General features: G+C 42.2%; 1 protein-coding gene across 3 annotated transcripts; it reads right to left on the minus strand.

Annotated features, from left to right (window-relative positions):
- Nucleotides 1-1932: 1932 nt before the first annotated feature.
- On the minus strand, nucleotides 1933-27153 carry LOC132591743 (cytochrome P450 2C55-like). Of its 3 annotated transcripts, none has more exons than XM_088661654.1 (10): nucleotides 24928-27153; nucleotides 23913-24134; nucleotides 20610-20775; nucleotides 18860-19009; nucleotides 12242-12402; nucleotides 10346-10522; nucleotides 9276-9417; nucleotides 4976-5163; nucleotides 4332-4473; nucleotides 1933-3096 (listed from the first exon to the last, which is right to left on the minus strand). In XM_088661654.1, the coding sequence occupies exons 2-10, from the start codon at nucleotides 24087-24089 to the stop codon at nucleotides 2909-2911; spliced, it is 1491 nt and encodes a 496-aa protein (XP_088517780.1). In that variant the 5' UTR covers nucleotides 24090-24134; nucleotides 24928-27153; the 3' UTR covers nucleotides 1933-2908. The 3 variants fall into 3 exon arrangements, with proteins under 3 accessions (XP_088517780.1, XP_088517779.1, XP_060127785.1); XM_088661653.1 differs by lacking the exon at nucleotides 24928-27153 and adding an exon at nucleotides 24679-24903; XM_060271802.2 differs by lacking the exon at nucleotides 24928-27153 and adding an exon at nucleotides 24399-24903.
- Nucleotides 27154-27366: the final 213 nt, after the last annotated feature.

Here is a 27366-nt window from a genome sequence, read left to right on the forward strand (position 1 = left end):
CCCACTGCCCTTCCTGGCATACTCACAGCAACATAACTTTTTATCTACAAGTCAGCAGCAGTGAGTAGTTTGGAATGAAAAAGGAAAGGCAGAGGTAGATAGCCTAAATCAGGCATCTCCAAACTGCGGACCTCCAGATGTTTTGGCCTACAACTCCCATGATCCCTAGCTAACAGGACCAGTGGTTGGGGAAGATGGGAACTGTAGTCCAAAACATCTGGAGGGCCGAAGTTTGGGGTTGCCTGGCCTAAATGCATATTCCACCACCACCACCATCCCACACACAGAACACGCACACTTGCACGCACCAGCTTTATCCTCAAGAAAAGTCAGAATAATGCTCTATTGATTAAGGGAGAATGCAATAAAATATATGCAACACCCGAAGAAATAAATTCAGAGTTTCTAATGTGTTATTTTAAGTTGTATAGGAAAGAACGGTACACCTGATCTGTGAATGTTAAAGTTCATTTCTGCATTTGGTTCTTCTGCAATTATATCTGCAGCAAACTAAATTTATTGCAAAGCCTTTGCAGCTGAAAGAAATCCGTGGTAGTATGAAGAGGTAGAAAGTTCCAGACCATGACCGGACATTTCTCCTGTGGAATGGTATAAGGCACAGGCAGACTTTTTGGTCCTGAGTCGTTTTACCTTTGAATCAGGTAGCTTGTCCTCTATATGGTATGATGCTCATTAACTCTGTTACTAAAAGCACCCTCTATCATTTTGGAATACGTTATTTCATTTAGGAGTATGAGAGTCGTATGCATAGAGGTAAATGCAGTCATAATGCTTTATGCATTAGTTAGCTTCTAAATGAATTCTTCTTTCCCCATCCCATTGTAATAACCACCACTTGAAAGGTGTCCTTGTTGTGGGTGCAAATTCCCAGATCTTGAATTCCTTGTAGTTCAGGGTGGGACATGGTTGCTCTGCATAAAAGATTTCCCTCTTGCAAGAATGCTTAAGGCTCATTGTGTACATGTGGATTTCTTGAGAAATGTGTAGCAGGAAACAGATTTTAAGCTGACGTGTGAATGTGAGGGACTGGAGAGCCACTTTCATGGTGTTAAAAAACAAATCAAATGCAAGTCTGTGATGCGAACAAATCAGAGTGAGTGCTCATTAACTAGCTGGCTCCCCTGAAAACTCCTGGTGCTTAGAGTTTGGGTGTAATAATATAATAGTGACTATACAAACAGTATTCAAAGTGGACTTAGGACTCAAATTTAGAAAAAGGTAGAAATAGGAGGATTCTAATATGAAACTTATAGGGACGCAGGTGGCGCCATGGGTTAAACCACAGAGCCTAGGACTTGCTGATCAGAAGGTCGGCGGTTCGAATCCCTGCGACGGGGTGAGCTCCCGTTGCTCAGTCCCAGCTCCTGCCCACCTAGCAGTTCGAAAGCACGTCAAAGTGCAAGTAGATAAATAGGGACCGCTACAGCGGGAAGGGAAACGGCGTTTCCGTGTGCTGCTCTGGTTCGCCAGAATGGCTTTGTCATGCTGGCCACATGACCTGGAAGCTGTACGCCGGCTCCCTCGGCCAATAATGCGAAATGAGCACTTAACCCCAGAGTCGGTCACGACTGGACCTAATGGTCAGGGGTCCTTTTACCTTTAATATGAAACTTGGCAAGTGATGGGCAGAAGATGCAAGAAAAACATATGTAGAACTGAGGAATGTTAGGGAAGTCCAAAGTTGATACAGTGCTGGCTCGAAGGGGTGCGGCTACCATTCATGGGGAAATGGAGAGGAATATAAAAACTGTGTACAAAAGTGAAAATCTGTAACCTCTCTGGAAGAGCAAAGGAAGCTGTTCTTTATGAGGGGAGGGTCTTTTTACCAATTGTCTCAGATGCCAAGTGTGGTGGTGCACACAGTTATCCACAAAGAAGAGCATTAAACCATTAAAAAATCACAGCCCAAGATTTCTTGCACCCATTTATCAAATATGTGGCAAGTTTCATGCCCCTCAAAGGATCTACTATACTATGCCTGTAATTTCATCCCATTTTACCAACAAAGAAAAAGGGTGGGGGAGAGATGCAGGTGTTTGATTTGACTACTACTTTAATTATACTGTTGTTGATGAATCTCTATCTTTGATTAATACAATTTATTGTGAAGTTTAAAATGTCTACACTTTCAAGAAGAAACTGACACGTGATATTATCAAATGCTTTTTCTGCATCTGGAAATGTAAATACTTGTTCAAGATTTGTTTTTCATGCATAAATGAAGTTGTTGGGATTCATCTGTCTCAGGAGACAATGGAGGAGTGCAACTTTGTGGCTGAGGTCAAACTGCTGGAGGGTTACAGCACCTGCCGTGGCTGTAGATATGGAATAGATATGATTTGCTGCAGCTGGGGCAGATGAAGATGTCCAGTTGAGCTGCTGCAGATGCATAGCTAGATTTATTATTTTCCTAATATTATCCTTCATTAAGCAAAATCCATCTTCCTCTTCTATATGATTTTTAATAATGTTCCTTTTTAGATAAAAATGCTATTGTTATAGCCCTGTTACAGAATTCAAGTAATTTTCCGATTTATAATATCTCATTCTTCACTTTAGAAAGTTATTGGGCTAATATACTCCTAAAGGTCTTAACACTGAGATTCCATCTGCTCCCAGAGATTTATTTATCTTTGCCCTTTTACTTTATCTATCACTACTTATTTCTGGATTGATTCTTCTAATGTAGTAGTGGCTCAGCTGTGGTTTTCCAAGTGTTGCACTACAACTCCCAGCAGCCCCAGCAGCATGATGTGATCTATAGTTTGGAAAATATAGTTTTTCTAAGTAATGTGTGATTCAGTTCTCCCAGTAATCATGTTCTTCCTACATCAAATTATCTGAAAAGCATTGGCACCATCCATTCTGCTTAGTTGCTGTCACTGGATCATATTGAACGTCTAATGAATTTCAGTGGCAAGTCTCCTGGCTTCAGGCCACTATCCTCATACAAAGTGAATATATCCTTGTCTTTGGCATCTCCAATCAGCTGGAAGGTGAAGTTCTGGAGCAGAGCACCGAAGAACAGGAACAGCTCCATCCGAGCCAGGGCTTCCCCTGGGCATGCCCGTTTTCCTAGGAGAGAAGAAAGTGGCAGTGTTCATCAGTCATCAAAGAGCTATATAGTGTCCAAGAAACCCAGCCAACTCATTTTGAAATAATGGAACTGCATAAGAAAGACAGCAGTGTGACCATTTCTCAAGGGGTGCCTGCAACTCTCTGCTTCCACTGTGATGTGAAGGTGAAGTGTTTCAGGCAAGTGTGTTTTTGGAGATATTGGTCTCATAGAGTTTTCTCGATTCTTTGGCTGACTGGTGGACTTCTATTCTGAGCATGTTATATAACACTAAAGTACTGCTTGGCTTATTCTCCTGCCACAAAATACAATAATGTGGGTTCCCTCTGTGTGTATGTGTAAATCTATGCTGAAAGCTATGTGGGATTTGAAACACAGAGCAGTCAATTACAACATTCCTAGAGTGGACATATAAAGGGGGTGTCTGGACCAGCCAGTCAGAACTTCCTGTTTCCTCCTGGGCTGGGACAGAATCCTCTCCATGTGACCAGAAGTGGCTGTGGCCTCACTTGTGCAGGTAACAAAATACCTCAGGGGAGGCAGCCATATCTGCTTAGTCTGAGATGCTGTCCAGCCAAGAGAGGACAAAGGGACTATCTCTTTATGGGATAGATTCCAGGTGTATATATTTTGTAACTTAAGTCTGCCTTCTGGGATCCATTTATGAACAGAATGTGAGTAAACTCATTTATATACAGTACTTTTATACAATACTGTGTAATGTCTAATCTTTTTATGAGGGACTAAAGGAGAAATTACCAGGAAACTTATTTTAGAGGTTTATACAAACCTGGCAAACCTATCTGCACTGCACGTTTAAAAAGGGGAACGTTACTTTGCTAAATTGTAGAACTTGTTAACACAAGTTCGGAAGGATATAATTAAACAATATATCCTCTCCTGCATCCCTGAACATTCCCACAACTACACATAAGCAGCTTCGGGGCAAAGAAATATAAAAGATTGTGTGAATGTGGTTCCTGTAGTCAGTGGTCCAAAAGATGGGAACTAAAGTGTCCCTTCCTCAAGCTGATGCTTCCAAATTTTCTGCTCAAGATGTAGGAAAAGGAGGGCAAAGATGGAGAGAAACGTCTTGTGGGTAGACAATCCCTCCCCAAACCTCTTACTTATCTCCTGGCAGCGCTATCACTCTTGGAGTCCTACTGCCCATCCATTCATACGCTGGCTGCTGGACCCAACCCCACAGTGTGAGAATCTAGGTCTATAAAGTCACCTGCAGAAAAAGGCATGAAGGCAACCCTGTTCCGGAACTGGCCCTTCTCATCCAAGAAATGACCCGGGTTAAACTCTTCTGGATTCTCCCACTGGAGAGGATCAAAGTGCACAGATGCCATATCTGAACAGATGGTCGTACCCTTCAAGGAGAAGATAGAGATTTCATTATTTGTTTCAGCTTCATAAACATAAGTCATTCTGCCTCTATTTCAATGATCCTTGACGGTGACTTACCAATCCTACCATTCCTGGTTATGGAACATTTTCCTGATTCTTATTAGTTTGTGACTCCATGCAAATATTATATGTCCCCTGTTCATGAATTTTGATACAGTATAGTGTTATAAAAATACTATCAGTATATTATTAGCCAACATGCTGCTTGTTCTTTTTCAGAGTCATAAACATAAGAAGCAGCCTGCTTATGGGAGAAACCAATTCCTAAAGCTGGTTGTCATATATAGAAACAAGTCATGGCACAGCATTCTGAAAAATCACCATGAATGTGAGGGGTGAGGTAGTAATCAGCATATCTTGTCTCTGCACTGGCTGGGACTGTGGGAGACCAAAGTCATTGATGAGATGATAAATCCCCCCTTCCCCTCTCCACAGTAACCTGATCATTTCACATGTGACACACACCTGGGGGATAAGATAGCCCCGGAATTTTGTAGGACATGTTGTTTCACGCGGGAAGCTCTCAATGCTCCCTTTATCATATCGTTGAATCTCATGGAGAACAGCATTGGTGTAAGGCATCCCCACCCTATCTTCCATGCCAGGGATACGGTTGGCACCTACCACCTCATCAATCTCCCGTTGAACTTTTTCTGTAAGAAAACAAATTCAGAGCTCTACTTCCAGAATTCTGAAGCTACGTCTCTTCTAACATAGTGATAGCCTTCAACATTCTCCAACCAGAAGGAAAAGTAACACTGACTTACATGAATTTGCATCCTAACAGGAGCCCATTTTTAAAGATGGCATGCAAAGATGAAAGGAATCCGGCTTCCATAACCCCAAGGCATTTGCTTTGCTAAAGGAGATCACTTTGTATTACTAAAGGATGCAGGCTTTTTAACTGAGGGAAAAAGTTAACTGGAAGGCATTCTTAGAGATTTTCATCAAATTATGTAAAGCATGTTGAATAGATGGTGTGGAAACTTTATGCAATCTCCCCTCCCCCCTCAAAAAAGGAGTCCCGGGGTAGCAAATCTGGGTCACCAAAGACAAGGGAACGGCATTAGGTTCAGGACAGAAAAGTTAAAGTACTTCATTTCATGATGCACAATTAACAGTCATAATTTGCTGCCACAAGACAAATCCATGGAGCCATTAGAATCAGAATGAAAACCTATGTTGGGGAGTCTAACTTCTGAATACCTGGGACATGGAAGGGCTGTTGCCTTAAGGGATGGAGGAGGAAACCATTTTAAACTGATTCATACACTGAGTTGGGCTCATATTGGATCACCTCCAGTATCCAGTGGTTACTTATGTCCAAGGACCTGGTGTGAATTTAATCCACTGTTTTAAATCATTTTAGCAAGAGCCACCAGCATTGTGAGCAAACAGTTTGGATTGTGCCTGCTCTCCTTTGTGTACGGCTGTGAACCTTTAAGAATAGCTCAGTAGTGAGGTTTCCTTGAAGGTTTAAGAGGAGTTATTCATTTCATGAACACTGTAAGGCCCTTCTTTGTTGAAGCATTTGTTTTATAAAAGGATGTAAGTTTTAGTTCCTGAGTGCCAAATTCGTTGGAGCAAAGTGCTGTGGACCTGAGGTGAATGAGAAGATACCCTTTTCCCTCCAAGCAAGATAAACATCAATATCCAGCAAGACACAACATGAAGGACAGAACTCTGGGAGGACAGTGCTCTATTGTTGCTTTAATTTTATGATAATTTTATCAATTTTATGTAAATTATGTCATTTATGTAGCATCCTTATTCATGTGCTGGTTACTTTCAGAAACATGGAGTACATATACTTATAATATGCATATGATAGCATTGTTTGCAATGTTTACAACCATGAAAGGGGAGCACTGAATTTCCGGTCTGCCGCCATTGCTGACTGGTGAGAGAATCCCAAGCTCCGGGATTCCCTAGCATTGCGAGGGAGGGGGGAGCCGTGAGAGTGACACGGACCCCCAAAAGAGCACCAGATCAAGCATTCTGGGGATGTGGGGACTCAGCTGCACCGTTTTCGGTCTCCTCCGCCCCCCGGTAGCCCTAATAAGGGCGCTGAGAGCGAGCGGAGACGAGACGGAGTGCTTGAGTCAAACTGCTACCCTCACAACACGAAGCTCTGTGCCAGCAGCCTGGAGCAGTGGATTCTTCTAAATTAGTTGAATTTGAGAACTTTGGACACAGTAGGTAAAGAAAAAAACTTTGAAATAATTTTTAATTGGATACGGGAGGAGATTTAAACAGGAAGTCAATCTCCCCCATTGAGTGAATCGAGATGCAGTTCATTTGCCTGAAGCTGGGTCCCTGGAGGGATCAGCGAGCTGCCATCATGACATCATAATAGAAAGGAATTTGCTTGCCTCTTTGAGGCTGGAAACTGTCAGCAGTGAAGAGAGTACAAAATATAAGGCTGTGTACATGAAGTTGGACAATGCTTTTTTCATAAATGGACGCAAGATTTTTAAGATATGAAGAAGAATTAAAAATGAGAGTTTGTAACCAGATCGGACATAACTTTTGTTTCTGAACTTTGGAAATAAGAACTACGCCATTTCCTGTCTAGTAATCTCTGCTTTCCCAGGAAAGTTGAGACGAGCAGGATGTCAGTAGACACAACATCATCTGACTTGGACTCTCAAAAACAACTTCTGGAATTTATTGAAGATTTAAGATGTGACATGTATCAGAACACAGTGCAAAAATTAAAAAAAATTCAGAACTGTGTGGAAAATGAAGGATTATCCCTAACTGAGAATTTAGACAAGAAAGACCTTCAACCACTAGTCCTTGTTCCCCCAATGAGGGGGGGGGCAAGATTCATATTTGATTCCAAGAGCTTTTAAAGAAGAGCCAGTATGGAATAATGTCCTCCCAGTGAGAGAGGGAGGGTGGAATCCATACTGGGGCCAGAGTTTAAGGGAAAGAAAAATTGTGAAAGGGCTAATAAGTGGAAAAAGCAGTTGGATGGTGTTTTGTAACATTTAAAGAATTGGGGAGGCAGCAGGGGATGACCAAGGAAGAAGGGTGGATAGGAAGGGACAAGGTGGGAGTGGGGTGAGGAGTAATAATAGATGTTACTTTTTGATTGTTTTAGAAGGTCCAAAACTGGAATGACCTATGGAACTCGCTGAAACATCTGGGAGACCCTGAATCCAGGGGAAGGGGGGCTGATTTAGTTTTAAGTGATTAAATGTTTTTATGTTAGAAAAATTAATACAGTGGTACCTCGCTAGACGAAATTAATTCGTTCCATGGGTCAATTCGTGTAACGAATTTTTCATCTAGCGAGTCCCAGTTTCCCATAGGAACGCATTGAAACTTAATCAATGCGTTCCTATAGGCTTTGGGGGACTGGCGGCGGCATGCAACGGGGCTTCGGAGAAGGTCTCCGAAGCCCCATCTGATGCCAGCTGTGTGCAAGGCAATGGGGGGAGATCTTCCTTTGCTGCTTTCTATGGCCGCGCTTCGTAAGACGAAGCGGCGGTTATAGAAGATTTTGTCGTCTTACGGATGCCTCGCGCAACGCAAAACTCTTTCGTCTAGCGAGTTTTTCGTTGTGCGAGGCATTCGTAAAGCGAGGCACCACTGTATTTGAATTAATGGAAAGTTTTGGTAATAAACTTTAGGCTAAGGGGAGAAATAAAAGAGGATGGGAAAATAATTTTTGATTTGGATTAATTGATTAATTAGTGGTGGAGCATAGTGGACGTTTTTCAGAATAGAATAGTTGAGAGATAATGATAAAATGTGTTAGAATGATTTAAGATACAGAATGAAAATTGCTTAATTGAGATTCTAAAATGGACCCAGTGTGGGGGGAATTGAGGAAGTCAACAATGTTAAGTAAAAAATGTAAGAACTGTGATGTTTTTCTTTTTCATGTTTTATTTTTGTTATACAGTAGTACCTCGACTTACGAATGACTCGACCTACATATGTTTTGAGTTACGAACAAAGTTCCATCCACCATTTTGGATGCAGTTTAGATAGGATTTTTTCAATTTACGAATTTTTAGATAGGATTTTTTCGACTTATGTTTCCCCCCCCCCATTGGCTTCGACTTATGAATTTTTCAACTTACGAAGGTCCGTTCAGAACGGATTAAATTCATAAGTCGAGGTACCACTGTATTTTTTTGTGATTTTATTTTTGTGAATATTGGAAAATGAATAAAAATTATTTGGAGGGGGGGAGAAAGGGGAGCACTTCTCACTGAGATCATTGAGGGAGACAGGAATTTTAGAAATCCATAGAGATCAGCTGCATATCAAGTTTTTCAGAAAATTCCATTAATGCTCAGCTTGAAAACTTCCCAGAGGCTTCTCTCTGGTCTCTTCAGGACACGGAACACGGGAATAGATGGGCTGTTTGGTCTCCTGCAGACAGATTCTCCTTATGTGCTCATCTGCCAACATGTATTACTTTTTAAAACATAAAAAAACCCAAAGCAATCCTCAAAACCTATCCTAAATAAATAAATAGTCATAAAAAATAAAAGTGGAGGAAGCAGCATCTTCCTCTTCTAAACAAATGTGGCTGATGCTGGACCCCGGTGGAAACCTTCACCATGGACCTAAGGAAAAGACATTTGGTACTGCAAGGATTTCTGTGAGCAAGTTGCACTTCCTTCGTGCAGTTTTAAAGTTTTCTTTTCTTTTCTTGCGCTGCACTATTACTCTTTACCGCAAGGCACCTTGGAAAGATTTTATCTTGCACAGCAGAACCTTTCAGTCCTTTGGGCAATTTATGTACCTTGAATGTGTGGCAATCTAGCCATCACCAGGAGGGCATGGGTCAAGAATTCACTTGTGCTCAATGACCCAGCAATAAAGAGCTCCTGCACACAAATGATAAGCTCCTCTTGGCTGTAGATGGCCTCATGATTGGTTTGTTCCTATAAAAAGGAAAAGGAGAAATAGAAGAATTTAAAATATTCATTTGAAAGAGTGATGGAGGAAGTGAGACATCTTAGTCTTTTCTATGCAGTAACTGGATGGAACACAATACAGTACTTGCATTGTTTATTGCAATGTAACTACAGTTGTTTTTTGATTGAATATAGTTTTATTCAGTGACATTTCTCTAGAAAAAGAGGTGCTGTTTCATGGAGTTGCATCCTCCACTCATTAACTCATTGATTATTTGATAGAGTATAGTGTTGATTGTTTTTGGTGGTGGTGGGGTATATTCATTTGTATGCAAGATCAAATTTTCAAATGATGTTAAAGGTCTTGTGGCATTTAATGGTCAATCCAATCCACTCAATCTATTTGCTGATCCAGAAGTGTTGCTGAAGGAGGCCATGGGGAAACGGAAACATTTGGCAGGGTGACCAGATTGACAATTAATAAAAGTAAATCATAATGGTTGTGTCTGAATGTACCAGCTGAATTACAAGAGGAGAGGCTTTAAGAATATCAAACTCTGGAGGATCTGAGACACTCGAGTCTTTTCCATGCAGTAACCCAGAAGGAACACAAAACCTGCATGGCCTATTGCACCATATCTATAATGTTGAGAATAAAAAACATAACTGAAAACCAAATGATATAACCATGCAAGAAAGCAATCCCATGTAGTTACAATGATGGGCATTATTTTTTTAGCTGCTCTCTTGCTGCTTGGTTTGATGTCTAAATAAACTTGAGGGAAGATGCCTCCACCCGAGATTAGCCTGGAGATCATCACAATGGCCAACCACCACAGCCAGAATGCAGGATCAGAATGAGGGAGGGCAGCAGACATATGAGACAGTTCCAAATCTAGCCACAAACAAGAGACATCTCAGAAGTGTAGAGAAGGGAAATTATAGAAGCTCCTACCTTCTCTGACTTCATAAGGAAGCAGTCAATATAGTCCCGGGGGTCCTGATAATCCAGGGTCTCCCTGTGGGATTCCACGCTCTTATTGATGTAAGCATGCAATGTTTCAAAATCTCCTAAAATCTTTTTGTGCTGTCCAGGCAGGTAAGGCATTATTTTCGGGAACACATTATAAATCTGGAACAGAGACAATACATAACAATTGTATATTGAATTTCTCATTTTAGAACTGCCTGCTGAGTCTATGGATTTAGGGATGTTGGAGAAATCTGCTGCAAAATGTTTGCAATCCATGGCTCCTTTGAGAGGAATGGCAGGATTTAAGTTTAATAAACAAACAAACAATTGTAAATAGATCCTCCTCCTCCATCTACTTTATATTCATTATCACTAGATCCTGCCCATATCCACTGAGGCAGAACTCCTAACCATGCCTGCCCAGAAATGAGGCTTATTGAATTAAACTGGGCTTACTCTGAGATATGTGGGGGTTAGGATTGCAGCCCTAATCGACTTCCTACTGTAAATTGTAAAATAAAACATGGTTTTTTAAAAAGCAAATGCAGTTTTCATTATTTGGCCTGCTTATTCTCTAAAACAAAATAATGCAGAAACAGGTTTGAGATTCATTAAAGACTCATTAAAAAATTGTTAGATATCTTGTATGCAGGTCTGGCCCATCCATGAAGTGGAGTGAAGCAGGCACCTCAGGTGGTGGAAGATCATAGATGTCCTGCCTACCCCACTCCTTCCTCTGCTGGCTAATGATTCTCCTTGTTTTGTCTCAACTCATGAAATGGGATGCACCACCACTTGAATGTTTCTGTGCTTAGTTGATAGGTTCAGGTTCAGTGGCAGAGCACCAGGTTTGCATGCAGTAGGTCCCAGGCTCAGTCACTGGCATACAAGGAACTCAAGAGTAGCTTGTAGGAGCCATGCAGTCTAAGACTGGGGCAACCACTCATACCTCCTCACATGCTGAGCTTCTCAGGTAGACTGGGGAGGAACAAAGCATTACTTGCCTGGTCTCTCCCACACTTCCACTTATCTTATGCCTAGAACACAGGTCCAAGCAGATTTGCACTTTGCCCAGGCTTTCTAGGCACAGGTCTGAGTGCTTTTGCTTTTACCCTGCTGCTTTCCCCCAGGAAACCTGCTCTTTAGTGCTTAATCAGAAGAAACAGCAATCTGCAGAAAACCAGATTGCTGTTTGTTCCAATTCAGTACTAACCAATGGATTTTCCTGGGGAAAAGTGGTGGGGCAATCTGAGGTGTGGATAAGCTCATAGTTGTGAGGGAAGCTTTTTAGTGATGTCAATTGAAAGGCAATCCGTGATAGGAATCAGTGCCATTTTTCTGGAAAAAGAGGCACCGGAATTCACGATGAACACCTCCCTTGTTCTCTTAGAATGACAATAGCATGCACCTGAGAGGTGCCACAATCGAGTTCCAGTGAGCTGAAGAAAAGCCCAGATAAGAATATTTCCCTTATGCTTTTTGGGAAAGGGGAGTGTCTGAGTTTCAAACTCATTTCCCCAGTCCTAAGCAGATATTCATCCCACCTCTGACTGCCATAATACCCTTTAGATATGCAACCCTTTGATAATGAATAGCTAGCCCGGGGAAGTGCTCCACCAAAACACCTACAGAAGAATTCCTCAAGGTCTGTATTTTGAGGCCCTCCCTTTCCATAACAAATTTAATGTTGATCTGCAATTAAAGCCAAAATGTATTTGATTTGTTTCATGTGGAATTTAATGGAGACAAGACAGTCAGAGAAAGTGTAAAAGGTAAAGGGGAATATGCCCCAGGGTGCACTTGGCTTATACCAGGCCCATGTCTACTAAGATGAAGGTTCTGGGTCCATGGGAGGAACAACAAGAAGGAACAACATACCTGTCCCGTATAACTCACAAGGTAGCTCACGAAAGACTCCATGATACGCAGCTTCTCCAGGAGGACCTGATCTTTGTAGTCAAACCGACTCCCAAAGACAACAGAGCAGAGCACATTAGAAACGGCAATCCTTATGTATTTTCTGACATCAAAGAGCTGGCCTGCAGGAGCAAAAGGACACAGTCAATGGAATTTGGCAAGGTGGGTGCTCTCTCTCTCTGCCAGCATGGCAGAAGAACGTAAACAAGAATTCACTGCACAAATTGAGCTTGACACATGGTGCATTCAGTATTTTCCTAACATTAAAAGATAATTAAATTCCTTTTACATGGAATGATAGTATCAGCTGCTTTTGAATAATAATAATAATAATAATAATAATAATAATAATAATAATAATAATTTATTTATACCCCGCCCATCTGGCCAGGTTCCCCCAGCCACTCTGGGTGGCTTCCAACAAAACACTAAAATACAGAAATCAGTATTGAAGGACAGTATACACTTTCTTTGGCAATGCATAAGTGCAGCTTAACTGGTGAGGATAACATTATGGACTCCTACAAGGAGGGAGATGTGCTATCCCATATCTGTGGTCAAGAAATCCCTGGTATTTTCTGAAGGTATTTCCTTTATTTTATAAAGACAAAAAATTCAAGATTAAGAATCCACAAGATACAGTGAAATTTTGGAGAAAATATACCAGAGAACTGGGGAAGAAGGAGGAGGATAAACTGGAACTGGATGAAGAAAAAGAAGAAGAACCCCAATCGTAATAATAAAATTATATTTATTTTAATTGGATATAGAAATGGCAGTGAAATTATTATCATGGAATGCAAAAAGACTCAATAATAAAGTTAAAAGAAATAAAATTGAACATTTGTTGATTAAGAAAAATTTAGATATAATTTGTTTACAAGAAAAACATGGCCAAAAAGCATAGAAGAATTCTAATAAACATAAGTTTGGGAAATGAATTTATAACTTCAGATGTTAATAAAAAATGAGTAGCTCTGTACAGTATGTAAAAGGGAAACACTATCCACAACGGCTATTCAAGGACAATGAGGGGAGAATGATAGCAGCACAAGTTGCAGTACAAGGTGAGAAATTGATCATTATGGGAATTTATGCACCAAATGAGAGGAAATCACAATTTTATAAAGAATTTGAGGAGAAATTGTTTGAATGTATGGACCAGAAAATAATTTTAATGGGGGGCTTAAATGGAGTGATCTCCCTTGAAATGGACAGAACAACAAGGAGAAAGGATACAAATCAAGGGAAACTTCCAAAGACATTTTTCTCTTTAGTGGAAAATCATGATTTAATTGACATTTGAAGACTTAAATACCCATTAACAAAACAATTCACATTTTTCTCTGATTCAAATCAAAGTTCAAGTAGAATAGATCGCATGTGGATTTCTAAAAATTTTGCCCCAAGAACAATAAAAGTTGAGATCCTGCCAAGGACTTTGTGAGATCACAATTCCATAATTATGGAACTCAAGGGCAAAGATTAATCCCCCTTCAGGTGGAGAATTAATGAAAATTTATTGAACAATATAGTTTTTAAAGTGCAATAAAATTTTAAAAAAATATTTTGATTTGAATTTAAACAAAGGAAGTGAATTTGATATAGTATAGGATGCTAGTAAAGTGGCAATGGGGGGTTTCTTTATACAGCAAAATAGTCTCTTGAAGAGAGAAATAGAAAAAGAAAGAGGAAAACTTAAAACATTTAATGGACAATGAAAGGCAATTGATTAAAATAATGTTCATAAACTTTTGCCAATGTCTTAGCAAACAGATTGAAGGAGATTCTAAATGAACAAATACATCAAGATCAGGTGGGCTTTTGTCCTGGTCATCAGTTAAAAGATAATATGCAAAATATAATTGATTTAATTGAGTATTTGGAGACCGGGAATGATAAGCAAGTGGCATTGATCTTCATAGATGCAGAAATGGCTTTTGATAATATATCTTGATATATTATGAAGAAAAACTTGGAATGGATGGGTCTTCGGAACCTATTTCTTAAAGGGGTAGAGGCGATATATTCAGAACAAAATGCTAAATTATTAATCAATAATGTCTTAACAGAAAATTTTGAAATTTCAAAAGGGATGAGACAGGGCTGGCCATAATCACCATTATTGTTTACTAGTGTATTTCAGCCCGTTCAATAACGGGCTCTAGAACATCCTGGGGTTCGGAGAAGCGCTTGCGCAGCGCTTCTCCGAACCCTGGGACCTGTCATTGCTGTCGGCGGCAAGGGGACAGGAACGGAGGAGGAGAAAGCGCTGCTTTCTCCTCCTCCGTTCCTCTCCCGCAGCCGCCGACAGCAAGGACACCTCCCAGGGTTCGCAGAAGCGCTTGCACAGCGCTTCTCCGAACCCTTGGACCTGTCATTGTTGTCGGCGGCAGGGGGACAGGAACGGAGGAGGAGAAAGCGCTGCTTTCTCCTCCTCCGTTCCTCTCCCGCAGCCGCCGACAGGAAGCAGAACTCCCAGGGTTCGGAGAAGCGCTTGCGCAGCGCTTCTTCGAACCCTGGGACCTGTCCTTGCTGTCAGCGGCAGGGGGACAGGAACGAAGGAGGAGAAAGCGCTGCTTTCTCCTCCTCCGTTCCTCTCCTGCAGCCACCGACAGGAAGCAGACATCCCAGAGTTCGGAGAAGCGCTTGCACAGCGCTTCTCTGAACCCTGGGACCTGTCCTTGCTATCGGCGGCAGGGGGACAGGAACGAAGGAGGAGAAAGCGCTGCTTTCTCCTCCTCCGTTCCTCTCCCGCAGCCGCCGACAGGAAGCAGACATCCCATGGTTCGGAGAAGCGCTTGCGCAGCGCTTCTCCGAACCCTGGGACCCGTCCTTGCTGTCGGCGGCAGGGGGACAGGAACGGAGGAGGAGAAAGCGCTGCTTTCTCCTTCTCCGTTCCTCTCCCGCAGCCGCCGACAGGAAGCAGACATCCCAGGGTTCGGAGAAGCGCTTGCGCAGCGCTTCTCCGAACCCTGGGACCCGTCCTTGCTGTCGGCGGCAGGGGGACAGGAACGGAGGAGGAGAAAGCGCTGCTTTCTCCTTCTCCGTTCCTCTCCCGCAGCCGCCGACAGGAAGCAGACATCCCAGGGTTCGGAGAAGCGCTTGCGCAGCGCTTCTCCGAACCCTGGGACCCGTCCTTGCTGTCGGCGGCAGGGGGACAGGAACGGAGGAGGAGAAAGCGGCGCTTTCTCCTCCTTCCTTCCTCTCCCCCAGCCGCCGACAGGAAGGACGCGCGCACTCTCCCCCCCCCGCCTCCTCCAACCGCCGCTCCTCACGGCCAGGGAGGGTTGTGAGGAGGCCTTCGCCGGCCTCCACCCCGGCGGGAGCGGCGGTTGGAGGAGGCAGAGTGGGGGGAGAGTGCGCGCGCGCGCAGTCTCTGCTGTCCAATCCCTGTATCCCTGGGGCACATGCGCAGTGACCCAGGGACACACGGGACATCTGGACGCAGGGACAACATGGACATTATTATATAGGATAACAATCCTAGAGCTTCTGGCAAAAAAAACATAAGAGAAATCCAAAATGTAAAAGGTATTAAGGTGGGTACAAAGGAATATAAGTTAAAAGCCTTTGCCGATGACATGGTTTTAACGCTAGAAGATCCACAATCCAGTGTAATGGAAGCACTGGGAAGATTCAAAGAGTTTGGACAACTAGCAGGCTTTAAAATAAATGAGGCCAAAACAAAAATGATGGTTAAAAAACATGAATAAAAAAGAAATAGATGAATTGCAACATAAAACAGGAATTTTGGTGGCTTAAAAGGTTAAATATCTTGGCGTTTGGTTGACTCCTAAAAATTTGAATTTATTCAAGGATAATTACTTACCTGTGTGGAAAGATGTAAAAAAAAAAGGATTTAGAAGTGTGTGGAAGATTGAAATTGTCATTTTGGAGAAGAATTTCTATGATAAAGATGAATGTGCTACCTAAAATGTTATTTTTATTTCAGACGATTCTGGTGATCAGTGGGGTGGGACAATTCAGAGATTGGCAAAAAGTCTTATCAACATTTATCTGCCAGGGGAAGAAACCTAGGATAAAATATAAACTTCTTACAGATTAAAAAAAGAAAGGGGTGGATTCTCACTGCCAGATTTGAAGATATACTATGAAGTGTCCTGCCATCCTGTTAAGGGATTGGAAAAAACAGATCTATTGGATATAGAAGGATATGGTAACAGATTTGGGTGGCACGCATATTTATGGTATGATAAAGCTAAAGCTAAAGACGAGACGACAGAGGACGAGATGGTTGGACAGTGTTCTCGAAGCTACGAACATGAGTTTGACCAAACTGCGGGAGGCAGTGGAAGACAGGAGTGCCTGGCATGCTATGGTCCATGGGGTCACGAAGAGTCAGACACGACTAAACAACAACAAAGCTAAAGTTCATAGGGGCTTTCTGAACCACACGATAAGGAAAGCACTATATGATGCATAGGTAAGATATAAATATTTATTGGAGCAAAACACCTTGGTGGTTATCACCAGTGGAAGCAATATCAGTCAAAAGATTCAATATACAAGGCAAGTTGCCTACTTATAGGGAGTTAATAACAGAGACTGATAATGAATAAAAAATGAAGCCTTATGATGAAGGATCTGATATTTTAGCAAGTTGCTTGCAATATCATCAAATAAATGATATATTTAAAAAGGATAAAAGGAAGAATGGCTTTGAAACTTCTAGATCTAAGCTAGAAATAAATTGTTGGGAGGTGAAAGAAATTTTTTATCAAAATGTATGATTTACTTTTAGAATGGCATACAAAAGATGAAGAGATCAAAGAGGTATGATAAAATGGGCAAAAGATATTAGGCACAATATTCAATTTGAAACTTGGTCAAAGTTATGGAATGCTAGAATTAAATTCACTGCATGCATAAAAGAAAATATAATGGAAATGATGTATAGGTGGTATTTAACACCAACTAAATTAGCTAATTTAGCTAAATTGGGGGGCCAACTCCTATCTCTTGCAGGGGCTCAATTAGTGCCAGCGCCTTCCGTCAAGAGTTTGGGTGTAACCTTCGACGCTTCCCTTTCCATGGAGGCGCAGGTTGCAGTCACAGCTAAGGCGGCATTTTCCCATCTGCGCCATATCAAGCAGTTGGTCCCTTACCTCTCTCTCGCCCTGACGGTCACCTCCAAGCTTGATTATTGTAACTCGCTCTACGCGGGGCTGCCCTTGAAGCTGACCCAGAAACTCCAGAATGCCGCGGCGAGGCTCCTTACATGGTCCCGACCGCGGGATCACATTCATCCAGTGCTTTACCAGCTGCACTGGCTCCCGGTGGAGTACAGGATCAGGTTTAAGGTGCTGATTTTGACCTTTAAAGCCCTATGCGGCTTGGGACCCTCGTACCTAAGGGGCCGCCTCTCCTGGTATGCCCCGTGGAGGACCTTAAGGTCCACAAACAACAATATTCTGGAGATCCCGAGCCATAAGGTGGCTAGATTGGCCTCTACTAGGGCCAGGGCCGTTTCAGTATTGGCCCCAACTTGGTGGAACGCTCTTTCACAGGAGACCAGGGCCCCGTGGGATTTGTCATCTTTCCACAGGGCCTGCAAGACAGAGCTGTTCCGCCTGGCCTTTGGGTTGGACTTAGTCTGACCCCTGTGTTTTCCTCCCTCATGGCTTGGATTTATGGACTACTTAAAATGAGGCTGAATTTTAAATTTTAATATTGTATTTTAATCTGTAATTTAATTAATTGCTTTTTATGTTTTATTGTAATTTTATTGGTGTGAGCCGCCCTGAGTCCGGTTTTGACTGGGGAGGGCGGGGTATAAATAAAAATTTATTATTATTATTATTATTATTATTATTATTATTATTATTATTAAAATGTATAGATTGAGAAACAAGAATTATTGGAAATGTAATGCTAAAGAGGGAGATTTTTATCATATGTGGTGGACATGTGATAAAGTTAAACTATTTTGGGGAAATATTTATAATGAGTTTAAAAAATGTTTAGGTACACCTTCCCCCAAAAGCCTGAAGCGTTCCAGTTGGGGATGATAGGAGCGGAAATATCAAAAATTGATGAAAATCTGTTTATGTATGCCACTACAGCAGCTAGAAGTTTATTAGCCCCAAAATGGAAACAGCAGGAATTACCGACGGTAGACAAATGGCAGACAAAGATGATGGACTATGCGGAACTGGCAAGGCTGACAGGGAAAATCCGAAACAGAGTGACCAAGCATTCCAGAGAGAATGGAGTAAATTTACTCAATATATAGACAATCATTGTAAACATATAAAGACACTAGCAGGACTGTGATAACTTTCTATTGGGCTATAAGGACTGCGAAAACTTTCTATTGGGCTATAAGTTTTAAATAATTTAAGATAAATATAGAATCAAGATGTTATAAATGTGTGAACATAAGATGTGTTCTATAAAGACCAGAAGACACAATGGAGGGAAGACAACAGCTCCGTAGAGCTAAAAAAATTATAAAAGGTTTTATGATGCTATAATATTGTTAAAAATGGAAACTAATAAAAAATGGAAAAAATAAAAATAGAAGGACTTCAAAAGTGTGTTTGGAATAAGGATTACCTTTTGTGGTTGCCATTGCCTCCACCAGACAGAGAGCTTCCTCCTGTACCCTCTTGGACATTGTTTTCTTCCCCATTCCAAAATCCCGCAGGGTGGTGAGTGTGAACCGGCGCAGCTCTCTCCATTTTTTCTCAGTACTGCAGGACAGTCCTGAAAGAAAACAAGTGAAGATCATTTCCTTAGTAGGAAGTTTTCTCAGCAGGAAGTTTCTACATTGTAGCACTTTGTCCATTCAGACTATATTCCCATTTGAAGTTGTTGTAGAGCCTAGGGCTTGCCGATCAGAAGGTCGGCGGTTTGAATCCCCATGATGGGGTGAGCTCCCATTGCTCGGTCCCAGCTCCTGCCAACCTAGCAGTTCGAAAGCACGTCAAAGTGCAAGTAGATAAATAGGTACCGCTACAGTGGGAAGGTAAACAGCGTTTCCGTGTGCTGCTCTGGTTCGCCAGAAGTGGCTTTGTGATGCTGGCCACATGACCTGGAAGCTGTACGCCGGCTCCCTCAGCCAATAACGCGAGATGAGCGCTGCAACCCCAGAATCGGTCACGACTGGACCTAATGGTCAGGGGTCCCTTTAAGGTTTCTTCCGGACAACCTGTTTATTGAGTGTTCATCCTGACTTGATTGCCCAACACTTGTACAGAGATTATATGGTAGTGACTGTTGCTGAGTATTCATTTTTATTTGTTCACACCAAAGTTTATGACTTCCCATCAACTGATCTCACTTTTTAGTGCATTTTCCTATGACTTTGCTTGCCATTACAACACCCACCTGAGAATGAATCAAGCCAAGGGTGGTTTATATGTAACTTTTGTACCACATGATAACAGTGCTGAACTATAAATACATTGAGTCATTTCTTCACATTGTTAAATGGTGCTGGGGGAGAGAGGACAGGCAAACTCTTCAGTGGGTCATGTCATATCACGGCTTTCATTAAATATCTGTTATGGGCAAAATGTTGGATTTGGTTAAGAAATAAAAAGGAGACTTTCCTGCATGCCTAGATCCAGGTTTGGGGCAAGTACTTTTAGGTGAGAGAGCCCCAGCAGAGATTTAACATCACAAAACATGCAGCAAAGTAAAATGTGGGAATATAGGTTGTTGGACCTTTAAAACATGCCCTTCTACATTCTTTCCAAAGTTTCCCACTTCCCTTTAGTATAGAAAGAGCACACATTTGGCAAGTTAAAAACTTTTTACTTACAAACTCTTCAAAGGGCAGATTCATGTGTTTTTCCATACAGCAGCACAAAAAGACTGGTTGAAAAACTTAGTTTCAAAAAAGTAAGAGTTTCTAAATTATTTGCATAGAAACAGAAAGATAACTTGATAAAGCTATGTGGCCTAAGCTTGGAGCATCTAGCTCAGATATCCTTCACATCGTGGAAGAAAAAAAGGAAGGGAAGGGGCAGAACAAATAATTTGGTAGCCCTTCCTTCCAAGGTGAGCTAGCTAAGCTTGGCATGGCAGCTAACTTTATTGTCTTAACCCCTTCATGCATTTAGAATTAAGCATATTGGTTATTTGAGACTGGCTATATCCCAGACAGTAAAGAAAGAAATCATTTCAGGGCTGTTATTTTGGGTGGCAAACTCCTGTTTGTGGTAACATCTAGCTCCACCTGAAGTTGGAAAAGGGAGGGCTTGATGTCTGCTTATTCCTACTCTGAGACCACTGAAAATAAAGACTTATTCTCCCATATAAATAGAAACAATACAAAAATAACCACAGGACCCTTACCTACCTTTACAACCGTTATTCACTGTTTGAAAGAAAGGCAAAGTAGGACGCCCACCAAATTCTTCAGCATGATCCAACAGAGCATCTTTCACCACTTCGTATCCACAGAGTACCACCATGGGCTTGGGACCCATCCAGACAGTAAAGATAGGACCCCATTTATCCATGAGCTGAAGGTAGGATTTAAAAAATGCATAGATATATCAGTGGCGGCTGGCCCATTATGGCAACCAGGGTTTAGCCCTACCAAGTGAAAACCCAGCCATTTATTTTTAAATCCCCCCAGTCTCAAAGCTATAGTCTTTTTTGCTCCACACACTCTTCCATTTCATTGAGTACTGGATACTTTTTTGTCTATCAGCTCCCTCCACCACTCAACTAATCACAGAAAGAAGAGGAGCTGAAGAGCAGAAAGAGAGGAGCTGATGAATCAGCCAAAGAAATTCCTATGTGAATTCCTAAGTGCTGAAGACATTTATTAAGCACAAGTCAAGTGAAGCAGCAGCAAACAAGTGCTGATTAATAAGGATTTATATGTAAAGTTGGATGGATTAATTGCAATATGAAATATGAGTGAATGAAATGTTCTGGCAAGAAAATAGTCAATGAATTTAAAGTGACCCTAGAGAAAATTAAGGAACTTATGAATAGAAAAGAGAATATCAACTGAATTAACTATTTTTGAACAACAAATGAGCACTTTATCTATAAATGCTGAAACAATGACTTTTTATTTGTAGGTGGTGTTACGGACATTAACTGTTTCCCTTCCACTGAAATACATGAAAGTTAATTACATATTTAGTTACATAATAAATTATGTTAGGTTTGGCTGTAGAAGATAGTAATATGAGTGATGTAGGTTTTAGTGGAAGCAGAACTGTAGCAGAACCAAAAACATCACTGATGAACCTCTTATGATGACCTCCTTTCAAGATGCTAGTCTAAAAGCACTGCACTGTTTTTCAGCAAGCTCTTTGGCGCAATTCAAGCTGTTACTACTGACATACAAATGGCTTGGGACTCAAGTACAGTGGTACCTCTGGTTGCGGACATGATCCGTTCCGGGGTGCCGTTTGCACCCTGAAAAGTCCGCAACTAGAGCGGCTGTTCTGTGCACGCGCGAAGCACAATAGAGCGCTTCAGCCCATGTGCAAAGTGCGCAGAACGCTTCTGCGCGTGCATGCGGCAAAAGTCAGAAGTAAACACTTCTGGGATTGCTGCATTCGCAAGATAAAAAGACATAACCTGAAGCGGAAACAACATGAGGTATGACTGTATCTAAAACAGTGCCTCGCCCAACACCAGCCATCTCAGGCCTACAAACGGCAGGGAAGGCCCTGTTGGTGATGGTGCCTGGATAGCTCAGACCCACAACAGGACCTTCTTGGTGGCATTTCCCCATCTGTGGAATGTCCTCCCACATGAGGGGCACATGTCCCCCTCATTATCAACAGTGAAATGCAGTGAAAATGATTAAACTATCCCACTGTAGTCAAATACAAGTAATTCAACCAATTTGTTTTGGAGAAATGGGTCGGTGGAAAGGCACCTAAACCAGCCACTTCTTAACTCTCACAAACAGAAGCTTCTGTTCAGTGCAGAAGGCTAGGTGGGTGGCTGGGTGACTATCCAGTCCTGGGATCCAATGAAATACAATGGGACCTCGACTTACGAAGACGATCCGTTCCGCGGCCGTCTTCGTAAGTGGAGGTTTTCGGATGTCGAAGCACCGGGGTTGTCGACTTCGGAAGTCGAAGTGTTCGGATGTCTAAGTATGGCTGTATCTGCATGTTTAAAGTTTAATATAGGGGGTGCTGATCCAACTGGAACTGAGCAAGAAGAGCAAACAGTCTGTCAATAACTGTAGTTATTTATGGGGATATACAATGAAACTTTTTCAAGGGCATCGTAGGAGGCTACCAAAATAACTGTGTAGTTATTTTGTGGTCATGGCAAACGCTATGGAGAATGTTGAGATCAGAGCCAATGGTCTGCTGGATTTTCTACACGGAACAGAGCTGGGAGGAGGCAACTTTTTGCCCTTTGCTTCAGGCAGCAAAACACCTTGCGAAGGAAATCTGCAGAATGGAACTGCCATTGAAACTGGCAGGTTATTGTACAGCTGGAAAAGGTGCCAACAAGGAAAATTGTAATGATCAATCTCTGTATGAAGAAAATTAAAACATTTGGAGCCTTTTCTGTTTAGGGAACAACGTGCTAAGAGGAGACATAGCAGAGGTGTATCCAATTTATCATGGTGTGGTGAAAGTGGATAAAGAACACCAGTTTGCTTTCGTGGTCCAGTGAAGCAGAATGGTGGGACAATTAAGATACCAGTAAGCACAAGGATCTCCTTCCCAGAGGCAGCACTACCGCAAGATGGCTGGATGGTCATCAACTTGGACAGATTTTAAAGTGGATTAGACAAATAAGGCTATCAGTGGCTGCCAGGTAAGATGGTGATATATTACCTGCAGATGTCACATAGTATGCCTTTGAACACTAATTGCTAACAAAACAGCAACATAACCCACCAACAGCATACGAATCAATATGGCTAATTTGACCCAACAACCCCTCATGTCCTCTCACACACCAACAAAACAAATAAATGAATATCCATTTCATGCGGCTCAATGTGGTGCCTTCCATAGTTCTAGTTACAGGTAGGTAGCTGTGTCGGTCTGAGTCGAAACAAAATAAGGAAGGAAAATAATGAAGGAATGTTTTTTATTTCGACTCAGACCAACATGAATAGATGAAGAACCATCCATGTGAGACTAACACAAAACCCCCCACATACACTATGCAAAAGATGGAAATATCACTTCCCCCCTTCAAAAGATCATTACTCCCACCTCTCTCTCCCCACCTCTTTCTCCCTCCTCCCCCCACCTCACAATGCCTATGACAGCAATATCTCAAACAAGTGTAACTGACCTGTAGATAGGGCTCTACTAACTGAAAACAGAGATGTTATGCAGGGGCGAAAAAAAGGCTTTCTTTAACACTAGTCAAAGACCCAGTTTGGCATCCCACACACGTTTGTGTATACACACACACACACACACACACACACACACAGGCTAGGAGCCTCAATGGTGCACCCCTGGAGGCTACACTCGGAGGGGGAAATCCAGCTAGCCTTTATTATAAGGAAGAAGGCAAAAGTATATAAGCAAAAGAGGGAACAATTCACCTTCCGTCCTTCCTCTATACATTGCTTCATTCCAGACAATGGTTGTTTATGCTGCGCCTCAGGGAAAAGGGGACAGAGAGAGACTGAAACAAGAAATGGCTTTACCTTTGAAACGTTTTTGCTCACAGGCAGGACATCTTTCTGCAGCAGGTTCCCCAGGAGGAACCAGGGAGTGGGTCCTGGAGGTAGCTGGCTTTTCTTCTTGTACATTTTTAAGGATGAGAAAATGAAGAAGAAGAGAACCCAGAGAAGGAGCAGAGCTCCTGTTACAGCCACTTCCATCTTCCTCTGAGGCTCTTCTTTTGGTCAAATATATCCAGCAAACCTCTTAAGAAAGACAAGCAGAAAACAAAGCTGCTTATTAGAGCCCCAGCCAAACCCCAACTCCAACCTTCTCTAAATAATCTTAGTTCCTTTATTTCCAGTATGTGTTCCATTAGGAAGGGTGGGTCAATCATCAACATAAACTCTAGACCTGGGCTGAAAATAGGTTAATTTCTATGCTCTTCGACATCAAGGTTGGGTGCAGACTTACATGTAACTGATATCAATGCACATTTTCTTGAACACAACCATTAAATACAGTCGTACCTTGGAAGTCGAATAGAATCTGTTCCTGAAGTTCGTTCAATTCCCAAAATGTTCGAAAACCAAAGTGCGGCTTCTGATTGGCTGCAGGAAGCCCCGTCCAATGTTCAGCTTCCAAAAATAGTTCACAAACCAGAACGCTCTCTTCCGAGTTTGCGGGTTCGGGAGCCAAAATGTTTGAGAACTAAGCTGTCCGAAAACCAAGGTCTGACTGTAATATATATTTTTAAACCATGATACCCACATTCAAACACAACCACCCTCCCATCACCGACAACCTCACCCTTTTATCCATCAATGGGCATCCTAATGCCAGTAAGGATGATAGCCCAGCTGCCAGACCCCTCTGTGAGTAGATTCCTAGTCAGATCTGAGCTGGCATTTCCCGATTTCAACCAGCATCTAGAAATAATTGCTCTATTTGGCAGCAAATAAATTCTGAATATGCCACCAAGTTTTGACCGAAATCAACTAAGCCACCCACCCACCCTGAAAGGAAATACAGTATATGATTCCCCACTGCCTTATCTACCTTTGTCAAATGTAGTGCAGCAAATCATACGAAGGCTGAATAAAGTGGGCTGGCTTTCATGGCCAATGAACAAGCTGAACTGAAGGTCACTTGGAGATTGCTAGTCTGGATGTACAGGAAGTGTGTTACAACACAGATAGTGAAGCAATCACCCTCGTGAAAAGAAGAAGCATTAATTTAGACTGCATGGTACAAATAACCGATGTGCAATCAATATCTGCTGTTGAAAACACTGTCAATATTTGGTGTGTTTTCAGCCACGTTCAGTCACAAGTTTCTTACCCGATGCATTTTCCAGCTTGGACATCGGATATGGATGAAGGAAACAGAATATTTTTGTAGTAATTTAATATATTTGAGAAGTACTTATTGTCACGCCTGCCTCTAGATCATTTTTGGTATCAATTAAAAATTAGGGCTAAGCTTTCTTTGTGGAAAAATTCCTGAGTAATCTTATTGTGCCTTAAAATAGTTATGTATCTCAACGAAACATGTAACTAAACTTAGCAAAACAGGGTGGTCCAACACGCAGCCCAAGGGCCACATGCAGCCCCCAAGGCCCTTTTTGGTGGCTCTTAGCATTTGATGCCCCCACCGCACTCAAATTCCTTCCCAAAGCCTGGTAAGCAAGGTGCTGGGCTTTGGGAAGGAGGCATGAAGGGTGGCTCTGACAGGGTCCCAGAGTCCTCCTGCCTCCATCACAAAGCCTAGTTAGTGCTTTTCCAGCTTTGAGAAGGAAGTGAGGGGGCTCTAGAATGCTGCCAGAGCCTCAGGCCTTCTCCTTCCCAAAGCCCTAGACCTAGACCATGCTTAGCCAGCATGACGTCTGGTTGGAGGTTGTCAAATTTTGGGCTCACTTGCTCCTTCTGTGCAGCAAAGCAATGAGTGACCCACAGGTTTATTTTAAAGTACTCTTCCAGCCCACTTGGAATGAAAAATTGGACCACCCTGGTATAGAACAACATCATCCATGAATGACAGATGGGTAGGGGAAGAACTTTTCTCTTGCTGTGAAATTTAAATGAAATTGAAATTTAATCCAAGCCAGAGGAAGCAGGAGAAAGTTCAACTTTCCTCTCCTTCAAGGGTTCTTCCCCTCAAAGGTATTCAAATTCAGCTGCAGAGAACTTTTTACTGGCATCTACAGCATTAAGTAACAGGTAGAAATGTGCTCTGTCAGTTCTTCCATGCCTGTGGTGAGAAAACTTTCAGGTAATTCAACTTCATTAGGCACATCTTTTCCTGCATTGTTTCGAAGAATGGAGGTGGGGGAGACAAGAAGCATATTTTGAGCAAGAAGCCCCAAAGGCGACTTCCTTCTCTCCACACTCTTCTGCTGCTACCTGGCCCCTGGCCCCAAGCAAGTAAACATGCTCACCTGGGCACCTTCTATATAATTATCTCTCACATTCTTGGTATCTAAGCACAAGTCCCTGTGGCAACCCAATTGTGTAAGAATAATCAGTCAAGAGAATAGACATATTCCTTTTGAGGGTGGGCAATAGCACTAAAAGTAAATTTTAAATCAAAGGCAGGAAGTAGAGACAGAAAGTATCTGACTCTCATGAAATGAATTGGAACAGTTGTGTGGTATGACAACATGACCCAGAGACAATAGCACAATTCTAAAAAGCTTATGATGACAAGAAAATGTATCAAGATAGACAGTCCTTACAGACCCTCCAAGTTCCCCTATTTTCCAGGGACAGTTCTTAGGACGTCCCTATTTTCATCAGAGAAATGTTGGAGGGTATGGAGTTATGCAGCCCCTGAGTCAATGAGATGTAGCTTTACAATCTTTAGAAGGCATCTAGAAGCAGACTAGTATAGCTTTATCATGTTTTTATATGTGTTGGAAGCCTCTCAGAGTGTAGATACTGTACTTTTCCAGGATAGGGCATGGTTGCTCTGCATAAAAGATTTCCCTCTTGCAAGAATGCTTTAAGCCAGGCACCCCCAAGCTGCAGCCCTCCAGATGTTTGGGCCTACAACTCCCATGATCCCTAGCTAACAGGACCAGTGGTCGGGGAAGATGGGAATTGTAGTCCAAAACATCTGGAGGGCTGAAGTTTGGGGATGCCTGCTTTAAGCTCATGTGTACAGCACACGTATGTGTGGATTTCTTGAGACATGTGTAACAGTTTACAAATTTTGAGCTGAAGTGTGAGTGTGAGGTACTGGAAGAACATGTTTAATGGCACTTCTTTATCTCCTAGAACAGGCATAGGCAGACTCAGCCCTCCAGACTTTTTTGGGACTACAGCTCCCATCATCCCTAACCACTGGTCTTGTTAGCTAGGGATGATGGGAGTAGTCCCAAAACATCTGGAAGGCCGAGTTTGCCTATGCCTGCCCTAGAACCACCAGATTTCTCCCAGTGTCCCACTCCCACCCACACATAGGCCACCAACCCCAATCCCACAACATGAGAATCTGGGC

Source organism: Zootoca vivipara, chromosome 2, assembly GCF_965207765.1.
Source record: "Zootoca vivipara chromosome 2, rZooViv2.hap1.1, whole genome shotgun sequence".
NCBI classification, from domain to species: Eukaryota; Metazoa; Chordata; class Lepidosauria; order Squamata; family Lacertidae; genus Zootoca; species Zootoca vivipara.